This window comes from Nerophis ophidion, linkage group LG22, assembly GCF_033978795.1.
Source record: "Nerophis ophidion isolate RoL-2023_Sa linkage group LG22, RoL_Noph_v1.0, whole genome shotgun sequence".
Taxonomy (NCBI): domain Eukaryota; kingdom Metazoa; phylum Chordata; class Actinopteri; order Syngnathiformes; family Syngnathidae; genus Nerophis; species Nerophis ophidion.
Window position 1 is genome coordinate 33,412,126 of NC_084632.1, and position 27,912 is coordinate 33,440,037.

Sequence of the window (27,912 nt, forward strand, 5' to 3'; positions counted from 1 at the left end):
AACATGTTCGCTTGACCGCTCTGTGTTAAAGGGGAACATTATCACAATTTCAGAAGGGTTAAAAATCAGTTCCCAGTGGCTTATCTTATTTTTCGAAGTTTTTTTCAAAATTTTATCCGTCCCGGAATATCCCGAAAAAAGGCTTTAAAGTGCCTGATTTTCGCTATATGCGATGCCACTGTCCATTTTCCTGTGACGTCATCCAGTGCTGCCAATACAAACAACATGGCAGACACCACAGCAAGATAAAGCGACATTAGCTCGGATTCAGACTCGGATTTCAGCGGCTTAAGCGATTCAACAGATTACGCATGTATTGGAACAGATGGTTGGAGTATGGAGGCAGATAGCGAAAACGAAATTGAAGAAGAAACTGAATTTATTGAGCGAATAGCTATTGACGCTATTCGGCCATGTCTGCCTTAGCATCGCCGGTAAAATGTGCAGACCAACGATCGGAAGTTTCGCATTTTGTGACACTGGATCAATTTAAATCCGTTGATTGGTAAGTGTTTGTTTGGCATTAAATGTGGGTGGAGGGAAACGCTGGATGTAAATATAGTTTCAAATATACATAGAGCTAGCCTAAATAACATGTTAGCATCAATTAGCTGGCAGTCATGCCGTGACCAAATATGTCTGATTAGCACATAAGTCAACATCATCAACAAAACTCACCTTTGTGATTTCGTTGACTTTATCGTTGCAAATGCATCTGCAGGTCATCCATACATCCCTGTGCCATGTCTGCCTTAGCACTGCCGGTAAAATGTGCAGACACTCCGGCACATTCAATGGGGGTCTGGCGGAAGATTTCTTTGACTTTATCGTTGGAAATGCATCTGCTTTGAGTGTTGCAGGATATCCACACAATCTTGCCATCTCTGTAGTAGCATAGCTTTCGTCGGTAAAATGTGCGGAACAAACGACTGTGTAACGTCTCGGTGGCATCGTGGCGTTGTTTGCGTTCTCCCGTGGGTGCAGCGAGGATGGAACACAGCGTAAGGTAGGAATTATAATTTATTTATATAATAAAACAAACTAAGAACAAAAACTCTTGCGCATAGGCACTAACCAAAAACCAACAGAACTAGCTTGGGAGCTAGAAAGAACAAAGGGCTCTAGCGTGGAAGCTAGGGACATAAACAAACTAATCGAGTACGAAAAGGAAGTTACCACAATGCTGGGAAAGGCGACGTCAACTGTTGCGTGAAGCAAAAAATAGTCAGAGAACGAATGTCAAACAAAGGCGGTCTTAAATAAGGAGATAATCACAAATCAGGTGCGCGATGACAAACAAGAAACAGGTGACACTAAATGAGTAACCATGACAACAGAAACCAAATAGGAAGTGCCACCGGGAACCAAAGACATTGAATACAACAGGATGATAACAAAACCTGATTATGACATGATCCAAGACGTGGATCATGACAGACTGACCATTTCGTCGGCTTTCCCCACACCCTCGTATTTTGAACAAATTTCGTCCAATTTCTTGCCACTTTCGCATCTATGGGCCAGTGGTGCAACTTGAATCCTTCCATGTTAGTGTTGTTACACCCTCCGACAACACACCGACGAGGCATGATGTCTCCAAGGTTCCAGAAAATAGTCGAAAAAACGGAAAATAACAGAGCTGAGACGCGGTGTTTGTAATGTGTTTGAGAAAATGGCGGCTTTATTACCTAGGTGACTTCACGTTCTGACGCCATCGCTCCGAGAGCGATAAATAGACTTCGGAAATCGGTTAAAGAAATATATGGTCTTTTTTCTGCAACATCAAGGTATATATTGACGCTTACATAGGTCTGGTGATAATGTTCCCCTTTAAATGTTCACAACAAACAAACAAACACCGGCTGTGTTTCGGTGCTAGAGGCAGCTGCAATCTACCGCTTTCCACCAACAGCATTCTTATTTGACGTCTCCATTATTAATTGGACAAATTGCAAAAGATTCAGCAACAGAGATGTCCAAAATACTGTGTAATTATGCGATGAAAAGAGATTACTTTTAGCCGTAAGTGGTGCTGGGCTAATATGTCCCCTCCAACAAATAACGTCACAAACACGTGTCATCATACGCGTCATCATTCCGCAATGTTTTCAACAGGAAACTCTGCGGGAAATTTAAAATTGTTATTTAGTAAACTAAAGCGGCCGTATTGGCATGTGTTGCAATGTTGAGATTTCGTCATTGATATATAAACTATCAGACTGCGTGGTCGGTAGTAGTGGGTTTCAGTAGGCCTTTAAAAAATAAATCCAAAAACTGCCAATAACACTTAATTTACATTCCGATAACGTGTATAATAATAATAATACCTTTTATTTATAAGGCGCCTTTCTGGGCACTCAAAGTCACCGTACAAAATCAAAACAATGAAATCAAAGTGGATAAAAACAACAATAATAACAACAAAGATAGATAAAAGTGTGGGAGTAAACCAGGGTGCTGAGTTGGTGATAGGATGATTACAAAGAATAGAAAAAAGTGTCTTGTAGTTGCCTTCATTAGAACTGATTAAAGTTGTCTAATAGAATGATTTGGTGTTGTTTAGGCAGTCTTTGTAGTGTTGAAGGTGTTGGATGTACATGTCCTTGTGTACAGTGAGACCAGTTTTTTTGTAAAGACGTTCAAGTTGGCGTCTCTTTGTTTTTAACTTGCGGAGTGAGGGAGTAAACCAGGGTGCAGAGTTGGTGATAGGATGATTACAAAGAATAAGCAGTCCGGTATAGGTGTGTTTTGAGTTTTGACTTGAAGAGGGATAATGAGTCCAAGTTGCGAAGGTGTGGTGGTAATGAGTTCCAAAGATGTGGAGCAGAGCGGCTGAAAGCTTGGGCACCCATGGTGGACATTTTAAATAAGGGGACAGTGAGATAGATGGATGAAGAGGATCTCAGGGAACGTGAGGGCGTGGAGACATGGATCAGCTCAGAGAGATATGATGAAATTCTAAGTTAATTACTATTTGCAAAAAAAAAAATAGTTTATTAGTTTGAACATCAAACATCTTGTCTTTCTAGTGCATTCAATTGAATATGGGTTGAAAAGGATTTGCAAATCATTGTATTCCATTTATATTTACATCTAACACAATTTCCCAACTCATATGGAAACGGAGTTTGTATCTGTGTGTGTGTATATATATATATATATATATATATATATATATATATATATATATATATATATATATATATATATATATATATATATATATATATATATATATATATGTGTGTGTGTGTGTGTGTGTGTGTGTATTTAGTCAGCTACCGATTTTGCAAGTTCTCCCACTTAAAATGATGACAGAAGTCTGTATTTTTCATTATAGGTCAATTGTGAGAGACAGAATGTGAAAAAAAAATCGAGGAATTTACATTCTCGGAATTTTAAATAATTGTTTTTGTAAATTATGGTGGAAAATAAGTATTTGGTCAATAACAAAAATTCAACTCAATACTTTGTAATATAACCTTTGTTGGCAATAACAGAGGGTAAACGATTACTATAAGTCTTTACCAGGTTTGCACACACAGTAGCTGGTATTTTGGCTCATTCCTCTATGTGGATCTTTTCGAGAGCAGGGATGTTTTGGGGCTTTCGCCGAGCAATATGGACTTTCAACTCCCTCAACAGATTTTCTATGGGGTTGAGGTCTGGAGACTGGTTAGGCCACTCCAGGACTTTCAAATGTTTCTTATGGAGCCACTTCTTTGTTGCCCGGGCAGTGTGTTAGGGATCATAGTCATGCTGGAAGACCCAGCCACGTTTCATCTTCAAAGCTCTCACTGATGGAAGGAGGTTTTGGCTCAAAATCTCACAATACACGGCCCCATTCATTCTTTCCTTAAGACGGACCAGTCGTCCGTCCCCTTAGCAGAAAAACAGCCCCAAAGCATGATGTTTCCACCCTCACAGTAGGTATGGAGTTCTTGGGATGCAACTCAGTATTCTTCTTCCTCCAAACACGACGAGTTGAGTTTATACCAGAAAGTTCTATTTTGATTTCATCTGACCAGATGACATTCTCCCAATCCTCTGCTGTATCATCTATGTGCTCTCTGGCAAACTTCAGACGGGCCTGAAGTGTATTTGTTTGTGCAATTGTAATGTATTAAAGCCAGTGTTTCTAGCATTAGCTAATATGCTGACACATTTATGAATGTTTGTGTTAGTTTTATTACCTTACAATGGCAATCTGTTTGTATTCTTCAAGGAAACAAATTCCTCAGTAAATTCACCAAGATGTCACTGTGGAGTTACCGAGTCTGTTTAGCTAATTGGAGAGCAGGTTACCGCAGGTAGTAGGACTATGATGATGATGACTTATGTGTTGTTTTACTGCCTGTTACACACACAATTAAGATATTAAATAAACATGTACAAAACATTTCTTTGAAAATAATTTAATTTACAACGGACATATCTGCAGTTTATAGTCTGGTGCGGCTACAATATGGTGTTAAAGCTGGCTCAAGGCTCCAACAACAAAGGAGGAGACGGGACTGAAGTAAAAAATTGTCAGTTAAAGTAGGTAAAACTAACATAAATGTCTAAAGCAAACAATTGTGGAAAACAGAAATTGATCAGAGGAGAGTAAGCCCCATTAAGAAAAATAAAAAAAATAATAATGAAAAAAATAACACACACACATATATATATTTATTTATTTATTTTATTATTATTTTTGTATTTTTTGTTTTTTATTTACTTCATTATATTTTTCTAAGATTAAGTGGGTGTGTCTTATATCCCGGTGCGCTCTATAGTCTTAAAAATACAGTATACATCCAGCGGCCTGTGAAGCAGGGCAGTTTAGTATCAGCGGAGGCCGTCTACGGAGCAGACGCTAGCGGTGTGGTCGGAAAAAAAGCTAAAGGCTAATCCCCACAGAACACCACTTCCCTCCATCCTGAAGCCGGGTTTAAATGGAAGATGCGAGACAACTGGTCTGGGTAAGGAGTCAGTTAAATTAGAACAAGTTTTTTCTGCTTTGATTGTTTCAGAGTTGGACATGCGTTCTACTGAGGTGGCAAACTATGATGCGTTCAGTTTATCAAAGCACCAAACAAACATTTGGAAAATTCCCGTCATATCAACTCCTAGATATGGTCGTAATTATTTTAAGTGCACTGGCCATAATAAACACAACATTATTAATATTGCTACTACGGACAATTTGATCATAAATTCCCTAAAACAGCCAACTACCTGTAATATAGTTTTTTTAAACATAAGATCATTGTCTCCCAAAACGTTGTTAGTTAATATCATCAGAGACAACAATCTTAACGTCATCGGTCTCAGCGAAACCTGGCTTAAACCAGACAACTTTTTTGCGCTAAATGAGGCATCTCCTCCTAACTTTACATATGAGCATATTGCCCGTCCCCTTAAAAGGGATGGGGGGGGTCGCACTAATATACAACAAAAACTTTAACCTTAGTCCTAACATAAATAATGAATATAAATTGTTTGGGGTGCTTACTATGAGGTCTGTCACACCGCTGCCTCTATACCTGGCTGTTATCTACCGCCCCCCAGGGCCCTATTCGGACTTTATCAATGAATTCTCAGAGTTCGTTGCTGATATAGTAACGACTTTAATATCCGTATGAATACCCCATCGGACCCACCATTCGTAGCGCTCCAGACTATAATTGATAGCTGTGGTCTTACACAAATGATAAATGAACCCACGCATCGCAACGGTAATACGATAGACCCAGTGCTTATCAGGGGTATCACCGTTTCCAAAGCTACGATACTCCCGTATACTTAAGTATTGTCCAATAATTACCTTATTAAATTCGAGGTTCAGACGCCTGTTCGTCAAATTAATAATAATAATAACTGCTATAGCAGCCTCAACATTAATACGGCCACAACGACGACTCTTGCTGACCTACTGCCCTCGGTAATGGCACCATTCCCAAAGTATGTGGGCTCTATTGATAACCTCACTAACAACTTTAACGACGCCCTGCGCGAAACCATTGATAACATCGCACCGCTAACGTTAAAAAAGAATCCTAAAAAGTGTACCCCGTGGTTTACAGAAGAAACAAGAGCTCAGAAATTATGTAGAAAGCTGGAACGCAAATGGCGCATGACTAAACTTGAGGTGCACCATCAAGCATGGAGTGATGGTTTAATAACTTATAAACGCATGCTTACCTTAGCTTAAGCTAAATATTAATCAAATCTCATCCACCGTAATAAAAACGATCCTGAATTTTTGTTTAGTACGGTAGCATCGCTAACCCAACAAGGGACCCCTTCCAGTAGCTCCACCCACTCAGCAGATGACTTTATGCAATTCTTTAATAAGAAATTTGAAGTCATTAGAAAGGAGATTAAAGACAATGCGTCCCAGCTACAACTGGGTTCTATTAACACAGATACGATTGTATATACGGCGGATACTGCCCTCCAAAATAGTTTCTCTCTTTTTGAGGAAATAACATTAGAGGAATTGTTACGTGTTAATGGAATAAAACAAACAACATGTTTACTTGACCCACTTCCTGGGAATCTTATCAAGGAGCTCTTTGCATTATTAGGTCCATCAGTGCTAAATATTATAAACTTATCACTTTCCTCGGGCACTGTTCCCCTAGCATTCAAAAAGCGGTTATTCATCCTCTCCTTAAAAAACCTAACCTCGACCCTGACCTCATGGTAAACTACCGACCGGTGTCTCACCTTCCCTTTATTTCAAAAATCCTTGAAAAAATTGTTGCGGAGCAGCCAAATGAACACTTAGCGTCTAACAATCTATGTGAAACCTTTCAATCCGGTTTCAGGGCAAATCACTCCACGGAGACAGCCCTCGCAAAAATGACTAATGATCTATTGCTAACGATTGATTCTGATGCGTCATCTATGTTGCTGCTCCTTGATCTTAGCACTGCTTTCGATGCCGTCGATCATAATATTTTATTAGAACGTATCAAAACACGAATTGGTATGTCAGACTTAGCCCTGTCTTGGTTTAACTCTTATCTTACTGATAGGATGCAGTGCGTCTCCCATAACAATGTGACCTCGGACGATGTTAAGGTAACGTGTGGAGTTCCCCAGGGTTCGGTCCTTGACCCTGCACTCTTCAGCATATACATGCTGCCGCTAGGTGACATCATACGCAAATACGGTGTTAGCTTTCACTGTTATGCTGATGACACCCAACTCTATATGCCCCTAAAGCTGACCAACACGCCGGATTGTAGTCAGCTGGAGGCGTGTCTTAATGAAATTAAACAATGGATGTCCACTAACTTTTTGCAACCCAACGCCAAAAAAACGGAAATGCTGATTATCGGTCCTGCTAGACACCGACCTCTATTTAATAATACAACTTTAACATTTGACAACCAAACAATTAAACAAGGCGACTCTGTAAAGTCTGTATTACCTTCGACCCAACTCTCTCCTTTGAGCCACACATTAAAAGCGTTACTAAAACGGCCTTCTTTCATCTCCGTAATATCGCTAAAATTCGCTCCATTCTGTCCACTAAAGACGCTGAGATCATTATCCATGCGTTTGTTACGTCTCGCCTCAATTACTGTAACGTATTATTTTCGGGTCTCCCCATGTTTAGCATTAAAAGATTACAGTTGGTACAAAATGCGGCCGCTAGACTTTTGACAAGAACAAGAAAGTTTGATCATATTACGCCTGTACTGGCTCACCTGCACTGGCTTCCTGTGCACTTAAGATGTGACTTTAAGGTTTTACTACTTACGTATAAAATACTACACGGTCTAGCTCCAGCCTATCTTGCCGATTGTATTGTACCATATGTCCCGGCAAGAAATCTGCGTTCAAAGGACTGCGGCTTATTAGTGATTTCCAAAACCCCAAAAAAGTCTGCGGGCTATAGAGCGTTTTCATTTCGGGCTCCAGTACTCTGGAATGCCCTCCCGGTAACAGTTTGAAATGCCACCTCAGTAGAAGCATTTAAGTCTCAAATTAAAACTGATTTGTATACTCTAGCCTTTAAATAGACTCCCTTTTTAGACCAGTTGATCTGCCGTTTCTTTTCTTTTTCTCCTATGTCCCACTCTCCCTTGTGGAGGGCGTCCGGTCCGATCCGGTGGCCATGGATGACGTACTGGCTGTCCAGAGTCGGGACCCAGGATGGACCGCTCGTCCAGAGTCGGGACCCAGGATGAACCGCTTGCCTATGTATCTGCTTGGAACATCCCTGCGCTGCTGATCCGCCTCACCTTGGGATGGTTTCCTGCTGGCTCTCGGGACTCTCGCTGCTGTGTTGGATCCGCTTCGGACTGGACTCTCGCGGCTGTGTTGGATCCAATATGGATTGAACTTTCACAGTATCATGTTAGACCCGCTCGACATCCATTGCTTTCGTCCTCTCCAAGGTTCTCATAGTCCTCATTGTCACCGACGTCCCACTGGGTGTGAGTTTTCCTTGCCCTTATGTGGGCCTACCGAGGATGTCGTTGTGGTTTGTGCAGCCCTTTGAGACACTAGTGAATTAGGGCTATATAAGTAAACATTGATTGATTGATTGATTGATATTTGCTTATACAGGCATATGTAGGTACACATACATAAACGAATCCCCTTTTAATGTTTCTTTGCAACAGATTCATAATGGCCCACCGCATGAGTCCAACTTTGGCTACGCCTATGCAAAAAGAATGATAGATGTCCAAAACAGGTAGGCAAAATCAGTCATATCTACATGAACACAGATATTTAAATGTTAAACTTACTCAATGTTTTGTATTTGGATGCTTTTTCACATTCCTAATTAACACAATGGTCTTTGCTCTCAGTTTGCTTTGAAACAGATATTTTTGAAACTCTACTATGAAAATGTTTCCCTGGTAACATTAGCTTGCTCGCATGCTAACCTTTTGAGCTAGTTTCGCATCCGTTTCCCCAAGACTCATATAACTTGGTATTTGACACTTGTTAATTGTTAGCATGCAAATATTATCATGCAGGCAAGTTAATATTAGCGTGCTAACATTTTCTGCTAATTTTAATTTTTTTCCTTACTTCCCCAGTCATACACCTTAGAGTCATATAACTTGATATGTGAAACATGCCAACTGTTTGCATGCATTTACATAGTGGAGTTTCAAAAATTGCTTTTTTGGAAATATCCAGGTTTGTGCAGACATGGCTTGAGTGCTTGATGATGTTGTATGATATTCACACTTTTTGGTTTCTTATATTACAATGCACTACTGATTATGGCCAGTCAAAAATAATAATACTAATTCTAATAATACTAGTAATTATAGGTACAACCCATTGAAAATATTATGAAATCACCTGATTGGAGGATGTTTATTACTTTGGTTAATATGGTAGAAAAACAACGGATAACAGACATGTTACAAAATAACTTAATTTCACTGGCAATTTTCCATAATGGAAAAAACAAGTGTCCTTAATATCAAAGCTATTATCATGTATATCTGATTTATAACACAAACAGACTTACGAACAAATTGATATGATCAAAATAGTATAATACTCACTAAGACTATGTTTACACTGCAGGCCAAAGTAGCCCAAATGTGTTTTTTTTTTTTTTTATCCATTTTTTTCCAGTTGACTGTTTACACTGCAAGTAAAATGTGTTTTTTATCAGACTCTAGTGTAAACACGCACAGGCCTCAAGTGGCCTCGCCATCACTTACATGTGCACTTCGATAAAGTGAAAACAAAGGAAGTTGACTGAGAAGTTGCTACTACTACAAAATAAAAAAGAAGCCGCAAAACCTAAAAATTTGTGTTTTTCACGTGGAAGTAAATAAAAGTGATATGATGTATGAATGGATATATGTAGTGTAATATATTTGGGAGGGTTGTAATCTTTTTATGGCCGTTAAGTAGATGAGACACCTACATCAGTGTTGTTTTACAGGAACTATATTATTCAACTCACATGTAAGCAAATGCGCCACAGCATTAATTCCTGTCCTTCAACAATTGCTATTTCTTTGCAATCAAAATATATATTCATATATTAAATAAAGCCTATTATTTGTGTACTATTGACAAGTGATGCATTGAAAATGTGGTCGTCTTAAATAAAAACCAAAACCGGGTGCTGTGAGGAAATATCCATTTCCGCTGGCACAAGTTATGTAGGTTGCCCAAAGTCTACGAAAAAATCTGATACAGGTCGGATTGCATTTAGACTTAAGTCACATTTGAAAAGATCAGATTCCAATCGGCTTCAGTACTACCTCATGATGTGATTTGAATATGATGCCAAAAGATCAGATTTGAAGAACTTTGGAGCATTTAGACTGGCAAAAAAATCAGATATGTCACTTGAGGCCAAAAAAATATCAGATTTTTTGTGCAGTGTAAATGGGGCCAAAGATTCCTTAGCAGTTTTGAGAGATAATGATAAAACAACCTGTCGTAACGGCCACATCTTTTATCTCACTGTCATGTTTCAGTGAAAACATTGACACACTAGTCCTCTCTCAGAAAATGTCACTTTTATGGATGTCATATGTCCCATTTTGCTTCTGTTGGCCCTCAAAGGCAAGAAAGTCAGCCAAGTCTCTCATTGACTCCGATGTTAATTGTCGGCTCTAAAAATCCCCAAAGCACAACATTTTGATGTTCCTACTCACTCACTATGCAATGTTTCAATCCAAGAACACTGGAAGGTTCCCCAAAGCCTTGAGGCGCTAACGGTGTTAACGAAAAGTCCATATCTCAAAGTGTTTGCCCACAATCAGACTTCATTTGGCATGACGTTTTGCAGAAAATGCTGTGTCACAGTTAAAACGATGGCAGGTGCATCTAATTACATGAAGTCATTTGAAGTCATGTGACATTCCCTTTCAGGTGTCTGAGTCTGGTGTCTGTACAGTGGTGTAACTACAAAACCCAAAACCAGTGAAATTGGCACATTGTTTAAATTGTAAATAAAAACAGAATACAATGATTTGTAAATCCTTTTCAACTTATATTCAATTGAATAGACTGCAAAGACAAGATACTTAACGTTCGAACTGGAAAACATTATTTTTTGCAAATGTTAAATAATTTGGAATATGATGCCTGCAACATGTTTCAAAATAGCTGGCACAAGTGGCAAAAACTCTTGAAAAAGTTGAAAAATGCTCAAAAAACAATAATAATAATGGATTAGATTTATATAGCGCTTTTTCTAGACACTCAAAGCGCTTCACGGAGAAGTGAGAACCACTCATTCATTCACACCTGGTGGTGTCCTACTAAGTAAGACCTACACTGTTTCAATGTCCACATTTCTCTGTTGATGCAATTGTTGATGACTGAAGTACTGATATCAACCAAAGCTCCTCATCCCACCCCCTGGATTGTAAATAATTCAATGTACATACTATGATGATTAACTTGTGTGATGACTGTATTATGTTGATAGTATATATTTGTACCATGAATTGATTAACGTGGACTCCGACTTAAACAAGTTGAAAAACTTATTCGGGTGTTACCATTTAGTGGTCAATTGTACGGAATATGTACTGTACTGTGCAATCTACTAATAAAAGTATCAATCAATCAATCAATCAATGGTTGTAAGCTACTTTCATAGCCACAGTTGCCCTGGTGTAGACTGCCGGAAGTGTGGCTGCCAGTTTGCTTTTATGGCCCCTCCGACCACCACCTATCATTCATCCACCAGTGTGAGCAGCACTGGGGGCAAGGGTGAAGTGTCCTGCCCAAGGACGCAACGGCAGCGATTAGGATATCAAGAGGCGGGGAGCGAACCTGCAACCCTCAGGTTTCTAGCACGGCCACTCTACCCACTGTGCCATGCCGCCTCCACTTTTTTGGAACATCCAACTGGTGAACCAGCTAATTGGGAACAGGTGGGTGCCATGGTTGGATTTAAAAGCAGCTTCATTGAAATGCTCAGTCATTCACAAACAAGGATGGGGCGAGGGTCACCACTTTGTGAACAAATTGTCGGACAGTTAAAGAACAACAATTCTCAGCAAGCTATTAAGTTAAAGTACTTGCTAGTAATTTAGGGATTTCACCATCTACGGTTCGTAATGTCATCAATATATTCAGAGAATCTGGAGAAATCACTGCACGTAAGCGATGATATTATGGACCTTAGGTCCCTCAGGCGGTACTGCATCAAAAAGCAACATCAGTGTGTAAAATATATCACCACATGGGCTCTGGAACACTTCAGAAAACCACCTTCAGTAACTACAATTCATGGCTACATATGTAAGTGCAAGTTAAAACTCTACTATTCAAAGCTAAAGCCATTCATCAAAATTACCTAAAAACGCCACCGGCTTTGCTGGGCTTGAGCTCGTCGAAGATGGACTAATGCAAATGCGTGGCGCGTTTAGAAAGCGTAAAATACCAAAACAGAGACCACGGACTGTTGAACAACTGTACATCAAGCAAGAATCAGAAATAATTCACCCTGAAAAGCTTCAAAAATTGGTCTACTCAGTTTCCACACGTTAACTGAGTGTTGTTTTAAAAGGAAAAGCAATGTAACAGTGGTAACAATGCCACTGTGCCAACTTTTTTGCAATGTGTCGCTGCCATTAAATTCTAAGTTAATGATTATTTGCAAAAATTAAGTTTCTCAGTTCGAACATTAAATATATTGTCTTTGCAGTCTTTTAAATTTAATATATGTTGAAAAAGATTTGCAAATCATTGTATTCTGTTATCATTTACAAATTACACAACATGCCAACTTCACTGGTTTTAGGTTTTTTACATTATTAGCTAAAATGCTAGAAAAAAAATGGCTTGCTAAAATTAATATGCTAATCAAACTTCTAGATGGAGGCAAGTAACGAATACATGTTTATTAGGTTAAAAAATATGAAACTAGGTAAAAATGCTAGCATAAAACATTAACATGCTAACATTTGCATGGTAACAGTGAAAAAGCTAGCATACTTTTAAGATGGCGCCAAGTAACGGAATCCATGGTTATTGGGTTAAAAAGTACAAATATAGATAAAATGTTTGCATAAAATGTTAACATGCTAAATTAGCAACAGGGGAACAACTAGCATCCTTAAAAGATGGCACCAAGTTACAGAAGATTATTAGGTTTAAAATGTACAAAAATAGCTAAAATGCCACCATAAAACATCAGCATGCTAGTATTAACATGCTAAAGTTAGCATTCAACACGTAAAAGGCTAGCATACATTCAAGTAACAAAATCCATGACTATTGGAAAATTAGCTCAAATTCTAACAGTAGCATGTTACCAGGGGAATAGCTAGCATACGTCCAAGATAGCACCAAAAAACAACATCCATGAATGTTAAATTTGAATATAATATAATATTATATATCCATCCATCCATTTTCTACGGCTTATTCCCTGTTGGGGTCGCGGGGGGTGCTGGCGCCTATCTCAGCTACAATCGAGCGGAAGGCGGCTTACACCCTGGACAAGTCGCCACCTCATCGCAGGGCCAACACAGATAGACAGACAACATTCACACTCACATTCACACACTAGGGCCAATTTATTGTTGCCAATCAACCTATCCCAAGGTGCATGTCTTTGGAGGTGGGAGGAAGCCGAAGTACCCGTAGGGAACCCACGCATTCACGGGAAGAACATGCAAACTCCACACAGAAAGATCCCGGCCTGGGATTGAACCCAGGACTGCAGGACCTTCGAATTGTGAGGCAGACGCACTAACCCCTCTGCTAATATTAGCACACCAATATATAATATATATTGTTATATATATTATATATTGGTGTGCTAATATTAGCACACCAATATTAGCATGCTAACAGGTGAAAACCTAGCATACATTTAAGATGGCGCCAAGTAACGAAATATATGACTATTGTGTTAAAAAGTACAAAATTACCTCAGATGCTAGCATAAACTGTTAGCATGCTAACAGTAGTATGATTACAGGGGAATAGCTAGCATACTTCTAAGATGGCACCAACAAACGCAATCCGTGATTATTAGATTTAACATGTACAAAAATAGCTAAAATACTAGCATATATTGTTAGCATGCTAACATTGACATTCTAACAGGCGTACAGCCAGCATACTTCCAAGATGGCTTAATGCAATAAAATTCATGAGCTGGAAATGTTGGTGTTAGAACTAATTAAATCGGTTGAGAAATGTGGGAATTATGGAACTTGGAAAAATGTCCTACTCATTTCAATGACAACTTCCTGGTAATTTGGGAATTTCAGAAAAAGCGGAAATTTCTTTAAGGTGTCCCAAATTAGCTGAATTTTTGTTGGAATGGTTTGAATGAATGAATGAAGATCCTGCAGTCCTGGGTTCAATCGCAGGCTTGGGATCTTTCTGTGTGGAGTTTGCATGTTCTCCCCGTGAATGCGTGGGTTCCCTCCGGGTACTCCGGCTTCCTCCCACTTCCAAAGACATGCACCTGGGGATAGGTTGATTGGCAACACTAAAATTGGCCCTAGTGTGTGAATGTGAGTGTGAATGTTGTCTGTCTTTATGTGTTGGCCCTGCGATGAGGTGGCGACTTGTCCAGGGTGTACCCCGCCTTCCGCCCGATTGGAGCTGAGATAGGCGCCAGCGCCGCCCGCAACCCCAAAAGGGAATAAGTGGTAGAAAAATTAATGGATGGATTGAATGGGTGAACAAATGTGAGTTGAAATAGGGTTACAACAAACAGGAATTCCTGTAAATATGTTTAATGTGGAAAATGGTATTTTGAATGTCCAGGATGAGATGACTGTGTTGAAAGTGGAATGGTTTTAATTGGGTAAAAAATGTGGGGATTGTGGGAGTTTAAAATAAAAATAGACAAATAGTTTTGAATGTCTCCGAAAATTGGGAATTCTTAGAAAATCCAGGATTTGTTTTTAATTTGTTGAAAGAGTGTACAAAGTGAACAAAGCTGAATATTTTGAAGTTCTAACGGTTTGAATCGGATAAACAATGTGTGAGCTGTGGTACTTTGAAAAATGTCCATTTCATTTCAATGGGAATTTCATGTAACTTTGGTATTTTCAGGAAAAGAGGGAATTTTGGTGAAATACAAACAATGTAAATGTTCTGAATGAGTTAATAATTGGTGTTGGAATTTTTCAAAACGGTCGAGAAATGTTCAAGTAGTAACATTTTAAAATGTGAAACGATATTACGGAATTTCTGGAAAACCGGGAGTGTTTCCAGTTCAAAAAACAACTCTGCTTTTTATCATTATTAAGGGTAATGTTTTGACGGTTTGAATGATTAAAGTGGGTTGAATAATTTGGGAGGAGTAGCCGACAGAAAAAAAGGTGAAAGTAGGGTTTGAAAAACTGGGAACTCTGGGAATTTCTCGAAAAATCATAGTTTGAATTTACAGAATGAGTGGAATATGTTGAAGGTGGAATAGTTTGAATTGGTTGAAAAATGTGGAAATAGTGAACGTTTGAAAAATGGCCATTCTGAATGAGAAAAATGTCCCAGGAAACCTGGAATTCTTGGAAATCTGGGATTTTTTTCATTTTTATTTGTCTGGAGAAAACCTGCCATTCGCGAGTAGGCTGAACAGTTTGAAGTTAAAACGGTTTATATCAGATGAAAAATTGGTTGCTTTGGAGCATTCACACAATAAATAAATGAGTTTTGATGTAGAAAACCATGTGTTAATGCTTTGGAGCATTTACCCAATAAAGAGATACATTGTGGTGAAGAAAACCATATGTGTGGAATGCTTTGAAGCAGTCACACAATAAATAAATGCATTTTGGTGTAGAAAACCATAGGTGTGACTTAGGGCTGGGCGATATGGCCTTTTTTTAATATTTCGATATTTTCAGGCCATTTCGCGATACACGATATATATCTCGATATTTTGCCCTAGCCTTGAATTAACACTTGAAACATATAATCACAGCATTATGATGATTCTATTTGTCTACATTAAAACATTCTTGTTCATACTGCATTAATACTGTATATACTCATTTTAAACTTCCATGCAGAGGAAGAAATCACAACTAAGTCAATTTATTAAACAGTTGTTAGCAGGTGACTTTTCAAATGATGCTACATATTAGCGGTAAGGTAATGCTACTTTTGGTAGCAACACCAAAAGTAGCATTAATTTGTCAAGTGCCCCACACTTGACAAATTAAAGTTGTCTATTCGACATATTCCCGCTTGAAGCCAAATCACCGTTTTTCCTGGGTATTAATTCTTCATTTGTTACCAGATTAGCACCTTCTTTCTCTTGTATTACCGCTCGCACGGCTTCGCTAGCATCACAGCTTGCGTTACCCAGTCTGCTACCTCTCTGCAGGGCGAGGGCGTATACGTATGTGACGTATGATGTGACAGTATGTGACATATGTAAGAAGGTGCGCTTACACTCTGTGAGAAGGAGACACAAGGAGTGGGAAACAACTGTGTGATAACGTATACTCCAATATCACGATATAGTCATTTTCTATATCGCACAGAGACAAACCCGCGATATATCGTGTATATCGATATATCGCCCAGCCCTAGTGTGAATCCTTTGGAGCCTTCACTCAATAAATAGAGGAATTTTGGAGCGTTCACACAATAAGTAGACTTTGAATGCCCCAATGTTGAAGCTGAACTGAAATGCTGATTGGATTGAGAACGACTGTTGGAATCGTTTGAATGTTGACAGTTCTTGAATGTTGAAGAAATGACTCGGACCTGAAACTGAGTACCACAAACCATGATTTTTCCGATGATTCATACAAAATTAGTGAAAAAAAGCTAGCATAAAATGTTAGCATGATAATGCTCTCACAAGTATGCTAACGTTAACTATTACCATAATTGCATGATAGCACCTAGTATCACAAAACATGATTTTCAGGTTTAAACATACAAAATAAGCAAAAAACATTTTTGGATAAACCGTTAGCATGCTCATGTACTCACAAGTATGCTGATTATACTCTTTAATTATAACAAACCATGATATTTAAGTTTAAACACACAATTTGCAACAAAAAAAATCTAGCATAAATCGTTAGCATGCTAACATTCGTGCACGTTAAACGTTGGCAAACTAGCAGGGTAAGTGAAGTGTGTAGATGTTGGGATGGTTCAAATTGATTTGAGATGGTGCGGTGTGGCACAGTGGTAGAGTGGCCGTGCTCAACCCGAGGGTCCCTGGTTCAATCCCCACCTAGTACCAACCTCCTCACGTCCGTTGTGTCCTGAGCAAAACACCTCACCCTTGCTCCTGATGGGTGCTGGTTAGCGCCTTGCATTGCAGCTCCCTCCATCAGTGTGTGAATGTGTGTGAGAATGGGTAAATGTGGAAGTAGTGTCAAAGCGCTTTGAGTACCTTGAAGGTAGAAAAGCGCTATACAAGTACAACCCTTTTATTTATTTAATTATTTAGATTTGTGGGATATGCAGAGGTTTGTATTTTCCCCATTCATTTGCAAATGAGGGCAATTCCTGGTAATTCTGTGTAATCGGGGAATTTTGGGAACCGGGAAACATGATGGCTTCAATGTCCATGGTGAGTGGAGTGTGTGGATGTTGGAACGGTTCAAAGCGGATAAATGGGGGATAGGATGTCTATTGTATTAGCTTTGTTGGCCATGCAATGAGGTGAGATAGTGACCCCGAGAGGGACAAGCGGTAGAAAATGGATTGATGCATATTTCCCATTGATTGTCAATAGGGAGAAAATTACAGACGGGAAAAAACTGTGGGCTGTGGAGTGTTTTTTTAGTGCCGAATCTTATATGTCTGAATGCTTAGGCATTCACACAATAAAAATAGATTAATTTTGGTGTAGAAAACCAAATGTGTGAATACTCCAAAGCATTCACACAAAAATGTTTTTTAAACTTTCTTGGGAGGTAAAAGGGTCTCAGTGACAGGTATAGTAGTTCTATATCTGTGTCAGCCGACATTCACATACAAACCATGCCCCCTCGACTGCTTGGATAAAAAAGAAATGGCTCCAAATCAATGAGAGAGTCTGCAAAATATCTTCATGGAACCATGTTTCTATTGAATAAACAGTCCGCTGTGTCTAAAATCTAGACCGAGTACAAAAAAACATGGAAAGGCTGTAAAAGGCAAGCATTGTGGTGGACAAGGGAAAATCTCAGTGTCCACTGCTTTATGTTTTCGTCTTAATTACATCAATACGCAACATTTTAAAGCAGTATGTTTGTAAAACATGATGAAAGTCCTATTCAGTGATACATTGCAAATCTGCATTGGGCAAGGTGATGATGCTGGGACTTTTGTTTGATGTCGGTCCAGTATGATTTTTGAAGACGACTGCCTAAATAAAACATGCACATTTCCACATTCATTGATGATATGGGGCCGCACGTCAAGTAATGACACAATCATTAAATCTTCAATAAATGTACACCTTTACATTTCTATTCCATCAATCGAAAGGATGTTTGGGAATGATGACATAATTTTCAAGATCCCAATGTACTTGCTATAGACAAAAAGTGTGAAAATGTTCCTTGAAGAAAGATACATAAAGTCAATGTCATGGCCTGCAAATAATCCATACCTCAATCGAATTGAAAATATATGAATTGAAGACTGATGTCCATGGCAAGACTCCAACCTGTAAAGCTTCTCTGACAACAGCAATTAGAGAAAGTTGTAGCAAGTTTGATGAAGAGTACTGTTTGTCACTTGTTAAGTCCATACCTCAGAGACGGCAAGTTATTATAAAAGCCAGAGGAACAGGTGAACAAAAGTTGGAGTGTTTTTTGTTTGTTTGTCTGTTTTTGTGATTCCATATTTTCTCAGAATTGTATGAGGCCATTTTTTTTCACTCTGCTTGATCTAAAAATAAGACTCTTACTGACCACCACTTATTTATTTTCTTGATTTTGTTTGTTTCTTAAAGCCAGAAAGTAGCTACTTAAAGGCATACTGAAATGAGCTTTTCTTATTTAAACGGGGATAGCAGATCCATTCTATGTGTCATACTTGATCATTTCGCGATATTGCCATATTTTTGCTGAAAGGATTTAGTAGAGAACATCCACGATAAAGTTCGTAACTTTTGGTCGCTAACAGAAAAGCCCTGCCTTTACCGGAAGTCGCATACGATGACGTCACATGTTGATGGCTCCTCACATCTTCACATTGTTTTTAATGGGAGCCTCCAACAAAAAGAGCTATTCGCACTGAGAAAACGACAATTTCCCCACTAATTTGAGCGAGGATGAAAGATTTGTGTTTGAAAATATTAATAGCGACGGACTAGGAAAAAAAAAAAAGTAAAAAAAAAACGCGATTGCATTGGGACGTATTCAGATGTTTTTAGACACATTTATTAGGATAATTCTGGGAAATCCTTCATCTTTCTATTGTGTTGCTAGTGTGTTAGTGAGTTTAACAGTACCTGATAGTCAGAGGTGTGTGTCCACGGGTGTCTTGACGCAGTGTCTCAGGGAAGTCGAGGGAAACTGATCTCCGGTAAGAAGCGACTTTTTACCACAATTTTCTCACCGAAACCTGCTGGTTGACATTCGTTCGGGATCCATGTTCGCTGTGATCCATAATAAAGTTTCACCTCCAGGAATTTTAAACAAGGAATCACCGTTTGTTTGTGTGGCTAAAGGCTAAAGCTTCCAACTCCATCTTTCTACTTTGACTGCTCCAATATTAATTAAACAAATTGCAAAAGATTCAGAAACACAGATCTCCAAAATACTGTATAATTATGCGGTTAAAGCAGACAACTTTTAGCTGTGTGTGTGTGCAGCGCTCATATTTCCTAACAGCCCGTGACGTCACGCGTACACGTCATCATTACGCTACGTTTTCAAAAAGAAACTCCCGGGAAATTTAAAATTGCAATTTTGTAAACTAAAAAGGCCGTATTGGCATGTGTTGCAATGTTAATATTTCATCATTGATATATAAACTATCATAGACTGCGTGGTAGGTAGTAGTGGGTTTCAGTACGCCTTTAAAATGCCTATTGTTTTTTCTGTCATTTCTGTTCTTGTTTTTTTCAATATTAAGCAACTGATTGGAGCATCTTTCAAGACTGGTAAGTCCATATTCTTTCGAAAGGTTGTAGGTGGGTTCATAAGTCCTATTTTATTTTTGGTCAGCCATCTGCAAGTGGCATATTTTTCCTAATTTGCGTTGGAGCCGATCGGTGGTGTGTTATGTTTGTCTACTTATTTGTCATCTGTAGAAGTTTTCCCTATTTTAAATTGTCTAACAAACTGCATTGGTGTTGTGCAGGGCCTATTTCCAGCAACATAAACGTTGCTACACAGCTGTGATCCCCACCAATGTGTTTGGTCCACATGACAACTTCAGTATTGAAGATGGTCATGTGCTGCCAGGTCTAATTCACAAAGCTTATATTGCCAAAAGTAAGTATATATTTTTCTAAGTACATACACAATTATGCATAAGCACTAGTTGTTTCATTCATAAAATGTATAATGTTATCCATCCATCTTCTTCTGCTTATCCGAGGTTGGGTCGCGGGTTTAGCAGCCTAAGCAGGGAAGCCCAGACTTCCCTCTCCCCAGGCCACCCGGGAGGCATAGTCTCCCCAACGTGTCCTTGGTCTTCCCCGTGACGTGCCAGAAACACCTCCCTATGGAGGCGTTTGGGGGGCATCCTGACCAGATGCCCGAACCACTTCATCAGGCTCCTCTCAATGGAGCAGTGGCTTTACTTCGAGCCTCCCCCAGATGTCAGAGCTTCTCACCCTATCTCTAAGGGAGAGCCCCGTCACCTGGCTAAGAAAGCCCATTTCAGCCTCTTTTACCCATGATCTTGTCCTTTCGGTCATGACCCAAAGCTCATGACCATAGGTGAGGATGGGAATGTAGATCGACCGGTAAATTGAGAGTTTTGCCTTTTGGCTCAGCTCCTTCTTCACCACCACGGATCGATACAGCGTCTGCATTACTGAAGATGCCGCACCGATCCGCCTATGGAGCTCACAATCCACTCTTTCCTCACTCGTTAACAAGACTGAGGTACTTGAACTCCTCCACTTGGGGCAAGATCTCTTCCCCAACCCGGAGATGGCACTCCACCCTTTTCCGGGCGAGAACCATGGACTCAGACTTGGGAGTTGCTGATTCTCATCCCATCGCTTCACACTCTGCTGCGAACCGATCCACAGTTGAAGATCTTGGCCAGATGAAGCCAAAGCAGAGACCTAATCCTGCAGCCACCAAACCAGATACCCTCAGTGCCCTGACTGCGCCTAGAAATTCTGCCATAAAAGTTATTTAACAGAATCGGTGACAAAGGGCAGCTTTGGCGGAGTCCAATCCTCACTGGAAATGGGTCCGACTTACCGCCGGCGATGCAGACCAAGCTCTGACACTGATCATACAGGGAGCGGACCGTATAATATATAATGTTACTATAATGCAAATAGCGGTAATACACATGACAAAGTTAGTACAAACTACCACACCCAGCAAACATTTTTTTCCCTAGCCGTCAAAACCTAAGTATCTCGCCAGCAGTAATATTTTAAAGCAGCACTTAGTAACTTTTCAACCTTCACAAAATATTTTCAAAACTTGGGATGATACATCGACTTGAAACTAGTTGAATGACACCTATGTCCTGGCCTGAGGAGTTTGTTTTGCTTTTACTGAAATAGTGACTTTAAGGAGGTTGGCAGGAACCCTGCCACAAAAAAAAAACTACAAATGTGCTGACTTGCTTTACGGCATACGTCACTCCCCCTTACCCCATTCGTTAAAAAGATTGATGTGGCTGCAAACACTTGCGTGCCGTCAGAAAACTAATAGAAGAAGAAGAGTGCCTATATGCAATTACTATCTGTATGTAAATTGAATGCCCCTCATTGCAATCATACACTATGTAACAAATGCACGCATCTTCCGGGCAAGGATTAATCACCATTCCTATTTGATAACGCTATTATTTATTTTTATTAATCACAATTGTTAACACATTAACGTTGACAACCATTTTTATACATATACATGCATAAATATGTATATGTACTCGTATGTGTATATATGTATGTATATATATATATATATATATATATATATATATATATATATATATATATATATATATATACATACATATATACACATACATACATATATACACATACGAGTACATATACATATATATATATATATATCTATATACATATACATATGTATATATATATATATATATATATATACACACACACACACTAGAGATGTGTGAAAAAATCAATTCGAATACGTTGTGCGATTCAGAATCGATTCTTTTTTTTAATCGATTTTTAATTGTTTTTAATTATTATTATTATTATTTTTTTTTTTGTATCAATCTAACAAACCACTACACAACAATACCATAACAATGCAATCCAATTCCAAAACCAAACCTGACCAGCAACACTCAGAAATGCAATAAACAGAGCAATTGAGAGGAGACACAAACACGACACAGAACAAACCAAAAGTAGTGAAACAAAAATGAATATTATCAACAACAGTATCAATATTAGTTATAATTTCAGCATAGCAGTGATTAAAAATCCCTCATTGATATTATCATTAGACATTTATAAAAATTAAAAAAAAGAACAATAGTGTCACAGTGGCTTACACTTGCATCGCATCTCATAAGCTTGACAACACACTGTGTCCAATATTTTCACAAAGATAAAATAAGTCATATTTTTGGTTCGTTAAATAGTTAAAACAAATTTACATAATTGCAATCAGTTGATAAAACATTGTCCTTTACAATTATAAAAACCTTTTTTTTTTTAATCTACTACTCGGCTTGCATGTCAGCAGATTGGGGTAGATCCTGCTGAAATCCTATGTATTGAATGAATACAGAATTGTTTTGAATCGGAAAAATATCGTTTTTGAATCGAGAATCGCGTTGAATCGAAAAAATCGATATATTATCGAATTGTGACCCCAAGAATTGATATTAAATCGAATCGTGGGACACCCAAAGATTCACAGCCCTAATATATACACACATACATGAGGGCAGCATGGTGGAAAAGGGTTAAGTGCGTCTGCCTCACAATACGAAGGTCCTGAGTAGTGCTGGGTTCAATCCCGGGCTCGGGATCTTTCTGTGTGGAGTTTGCATGTTCTCTCCGTGACTGCGTGGGTTACCTCCAAAGACATGCACCTGGGGAGAGGTTGATTGGCAACACTAAATTGGCCTTAGTGTGTGAATGTGAGTGTGAAGGTTGTCTGTCTATCTGTGTTGGCCCTGTGATGAGGTGACGACTTGTCCAGGGTGTACCCCGCCTTGTGCCCGATTGTAGCTGAGATAGGCACCAGTTCCCCCGCAACCCCAAAGGGAATAAGCGGTAGGAAATGGATGGATGGATAGATTTTTATATATATATATATATATATATATATATATATATATATATATATATATATATATATATACGTATGTATATGTATATATATATATGTATATATATATATTCATTCAAACCCCGTTTCCATATAAGTTGGGAAATATGTAAATATAAACGGAATGCAATGATTTGCAAATCATTTTCAACCCATATTCAGTTGAATATGCTACAAAGACAACATATTTGATGTTCAAACTGATAAACTTTTTTTTGGTTGCAAATAATCATTAACTTTAGAATTTGATGCCAGCACCTCGTGACAAAGAAGTTGGGAAAGGTGGCAATACATACTGATAAAGTTGAGGAATGCTCATCGGACACTTATATGGAACATCCCACCGGTGAGCAGGCTAATTGGGAACAGTTGGGTGCCATGATTGGGCATAAACGCAGCTTCCATGAAATGCTATGTAATTCACAAACAATTGTTAGCAAAATGTCGAACAGTTTTAGAACAACATTTCTATACGAGCTATTGCAAGGAATTTAGGGATTCCGTAAAATCATCAAAAAGTTCAGAAAATCTGGAGAAACCACTGCACGTAAGCGATTATATTACAGACTTTTGATCCCTCAGGCAGTACTGCATCAAAAACCGACATCACCACATGGGCTGAGGAACACTTCATAAAACCACTGTAAGTAACTACAGTTGGTCGATACATCTGTAAGTGCAAGTTAAAACTCTACTAAGCAAAGCCAAACCCATTCATCAACAATATCCTGAAACGCCGACGGCTTGGCTGGGCCCGAGCTCATCTAAGATGGACTGATGCAAAGTGGAAAGGTGTTCTTTGGTCTGACGAGTCCACATTTCTAATTATATTTGGAACCAGAGGACGTGGTGTCCTCCAGAACAAAGAGGAAAATAACTATTCGGATTGTTATAGGCGCAAAGTTCAAAAGCCAGCATCTGTGATGGTATGGGGGTGTGTTAGTGCCCAAGGCATGGGTAATTTACACATCTGAGAAGGCACCATTAATGCTGAATGGTCCATACAGGTTTTGGAGCAACATATGTTGTCATCCAAGCAACGTTATCGTAGACGCCCCTGCTTATTTCAGCAAGACAAGTGTTACAACAGCATGGCTTCGTAAAAAAAAGAGTGCGGGTACTTTCCTGGCCTGCCTGCAGTCCCGACCTGTCTCCCATCGAAAATGTGTGGCGCATTATAAAGCGTAAAATACGACAGCGGAGACCCCGGACTGTTGAACGACTGAAGCTCTACATAAAACAAGAACGGGAAAGAATTCCACTTTCAAAGCTTCAACAATTACTTTCCTCAGTTCCCAAACGTTTATTGAGTGTTGTTAAAAGAAAAGGTGATGTAACATAGTGGTGAACATGTCCTTTCCCCACTACTTTGGCACGTGTTGCAGCCATGAAATTCTAAGGTAATTATTATTTGCAAAAAGAATAAAGTTTATGAGTTTGAACATCATATATCTTGTCTTTGTAGTGCTTTCAAATGAATATGGGTTGAAAAGGATGTGCAAATCGTTGTATTCCGTTTATATTTACATCTAACACAATTTCCCAACTCATATGGAAGCAGGGTTTGTAGTATATACATGTGACTGTATATATATATATATATATATATGTATATATATATATATATATATATATATATACACATATATATACACTAGAGATATATATATATATATATATATATATATATACATACCATATGTGTGTCTGTGATGGGGGTGTAACGGTACACAAAAATTTCGGTTCGGTACATACCTCGGTTTAGAGGTCAAGGTTCGGTTCATTTTCGGTACACTAAGAAAACAACGAAATAGAAATTGTTTGGTTATTTATTTACCAAATTTGTTAACAATGGCATAACATACACAAATGGTCCATTGCCAGGGTTAGTGTTGTCAACATATATAAAATAAAAACTAACAAGATAAGGCTCAGAATGGTTTCCCAACAAATCCTTTCTACATATAAAGTGCTTTTTTTGATTGATTGATTGATTTATTGATTGATTGAGACTTTTGTTAGTAAATTGAACAGTACAGTACATATTCCGCACAATTGACCACTATATGGAAACACCCGAATGAGTTTTTCAACTTGTATAAGTCATGGTCCATGTTCATCAACATTAAACTGCCTTAAGTAGTTGCTCAGATTAAATAAAATGACAAAATTCTTCTTCTATATATAAAAAGGGCAACATTAACCAGTTTCAAGTCAACTCAGAGATGATGATTTCATTTTCCAGCATGATCTGGCACCTGCCCAAAGTGCCAAAACCACCAGTAACTGGTGTATTGACCATGGCATTAGTGTTCGCGATTGGCCTGCCAACTCCCCTGACCTGAACCCTATAGAGAATTGGTGGGGTATTGTGAAGAAGAAGCTGAAAGACACCAGACCCAATAATGCAAATGAGCTAAAGGCCGCTAGTGAAGCATCCTGGGCATCCATAACAACCCAGCAATGCCACAGGCCGATTGCCTCCATGCCACGCTGCATTGATGCAGTAATCCATGCGAAAGGATTCCTAACCAAGTACTTAGTGCATTAATTGACATTTTCAAATATTTGATTTTGTTTTGCTGTTATAAATCTTTTTTTTTTTTACTTGGTCTGAGGAAATATTAAAATTTTCTGAGATACGATTTTTGAGTTTTCTTAAGCTGTATGCCATAATCAGCAATATTAAAATAATAAAAGGTTTGCAATATTTCAGTTGATGTGTAGTGCATCCAGAATGTATGACAGGGCCTCACGTGCCGTCATCGAAAGAAAAAAAATGTAAAAAGAAAAAATATTAATTAAATTGTTATATGTATCCAGTGATTATACTTTATAAAGTTATCTTCAATTTAACTTCACCAGTTTTAGATTATTTGTATTCAAAATCGCTGAATTTTCACATTTGCCGTTCAAATACTGAGAAGAGACTTGCGATGAGTCAGCAACCAGTTGAGCCTCACCATGGAATGCGCAATGACTCGGCTAACTGCTGGCTGCTGTGCAGTGAGACCGTATTGCTATTTGAATTATCTTATACATTTCCATAGTTTAGTTAACTGAGGTATATAATGTACAGTGTATTTTGTCAAAAACTGTGTAACGTATTTCTTGTGCTGAGCAATCAAAACGGCTGCGAAGACGCACTGTGTGAGGCACCTGTTCTCCCGCCTCATGGTGATAGAGGGCGCTAGTGATCCCAGGGGTCATTCTTGTGGTTACTCGACTGCATAATAAGTGACAACAAGCTACAGTTAGCAAGTCAAGTGCAGCAGCAGCGATCGTTTATTTTTTCCTCTCACCCGGACTTTTAATACGGATGATTACATATCTAAAATAAAACAGTTTTCTAGACTGGACTTTCAATCGAAGCAGGAGGTAATAATTAAAGGAAGACCAACGCTGGAGCTAAAAGGTTTGCTTCAGACAATTATCTCCATCAAGACAGAGAGACTTTTAAAACTCAAGAAAAATAAGGATGACTTCTATAAACAAGTTATCGATGCCTTTGTTCGGAAGGAGCGGCGCATTGACTTCATTTATAAGTAAAGGTAAGACCCTAATAACGTTTTTTTTTTATTAAATGTGCTTTTTTGTTTGCTAGTTTTTATGTGTAAAGTATGCTGGTATGAACTTTCAAACATAACTCGTTAACGGCTGCCAATCAAATGGTGAATGAGATACTCTTAAGGGTTCATATGTTTATAAATCTGACTGTGATGAAGTCAGTGCCTCACCAGCCATGAACCTCACCGCACGTCACTGGTATATATATATATATATATATATATATGTATATATATATATATATATAATCGATAAGATATCGATTCTCGATTCAAAAACGATATTTTTTCTGTTCAAAACGATTTTGTATTAATTCAATACATAGGATTTCAGCAGGATCTACCCTAGTCTGCTGACATGCAAGCAGAGTAGTAGATTTTTAAAAAAAAAAGCTTTTATAATTGTAAAGGACAATGTTTAATCATCTGATTGCAATAATGTAAATTTGTTTTAACTATTAAACAAACCAAAAATGACTTATCTTTGTGAAAATATTGGACACAGTGTTGTCAAGCTTATGAGATGCGATGCAAGTGTAAGCCACTGTGACACTATTGTTCTTTTTTTATTTTTATAAATGTCTAATGATAATGTCAATGAGGGATTTTAATCACTGCTATGCTGAAATTATAACTAATATTGATACTGTTGATAATATTCATTTTTGTTTCACTACTTTTGGTTTGTTCTGTGTCGTGTTTGTGTCTCCTCTCAATTGCTCCGTTTATTGCAGTTCTGAGTGTTGCTTGGTCAGCTTTGGTTTTGGAATTGGATTGCATTGTTATGGTATTGCTGTGTATTGGTTTTTTGGATTGATTAAAAATAAATAAAATAAAAATACTTTTTTTTAAAAATGAGAATCTATTCTGAATCACACAACGGATTCGATTCGTATTCAAATCGATTTTTCCCACACCCCTAATATATAAATATATATATGTGTGTTTGTGTGTGTGTG

At 38.4% G+C, this 27,912-nt stretch overlaps 1 protein-coding gene across 2 annotated transcripts in view; it reads left to right on the forward strand.

Moving 5' to 3' along the window:
• The window catches only part of LOC133540799 (GDP-L-fucose synthase-like), a 53,271-nt gene that overhangs the window by 16,849 nt on the left and 8,510 nt on the right, over nt 1-27,912 (forward strand). For both annotated transcript variants that reach the window (XM_061883743.1, XM_061883744.1), the window contains exons 5-6: nt 8,625-8,698; nt 20,233-20,366. In XM_061883743.1, the coding sequence (XP_061739727.1) occupies nt 8,625-8,698; nt 20,233-20,366 (208 nt within the window). The remainder of the gene's footprint in view (nt 1-8,624; nt 8,699-20,232; nt 20,367-27,912) is intronic.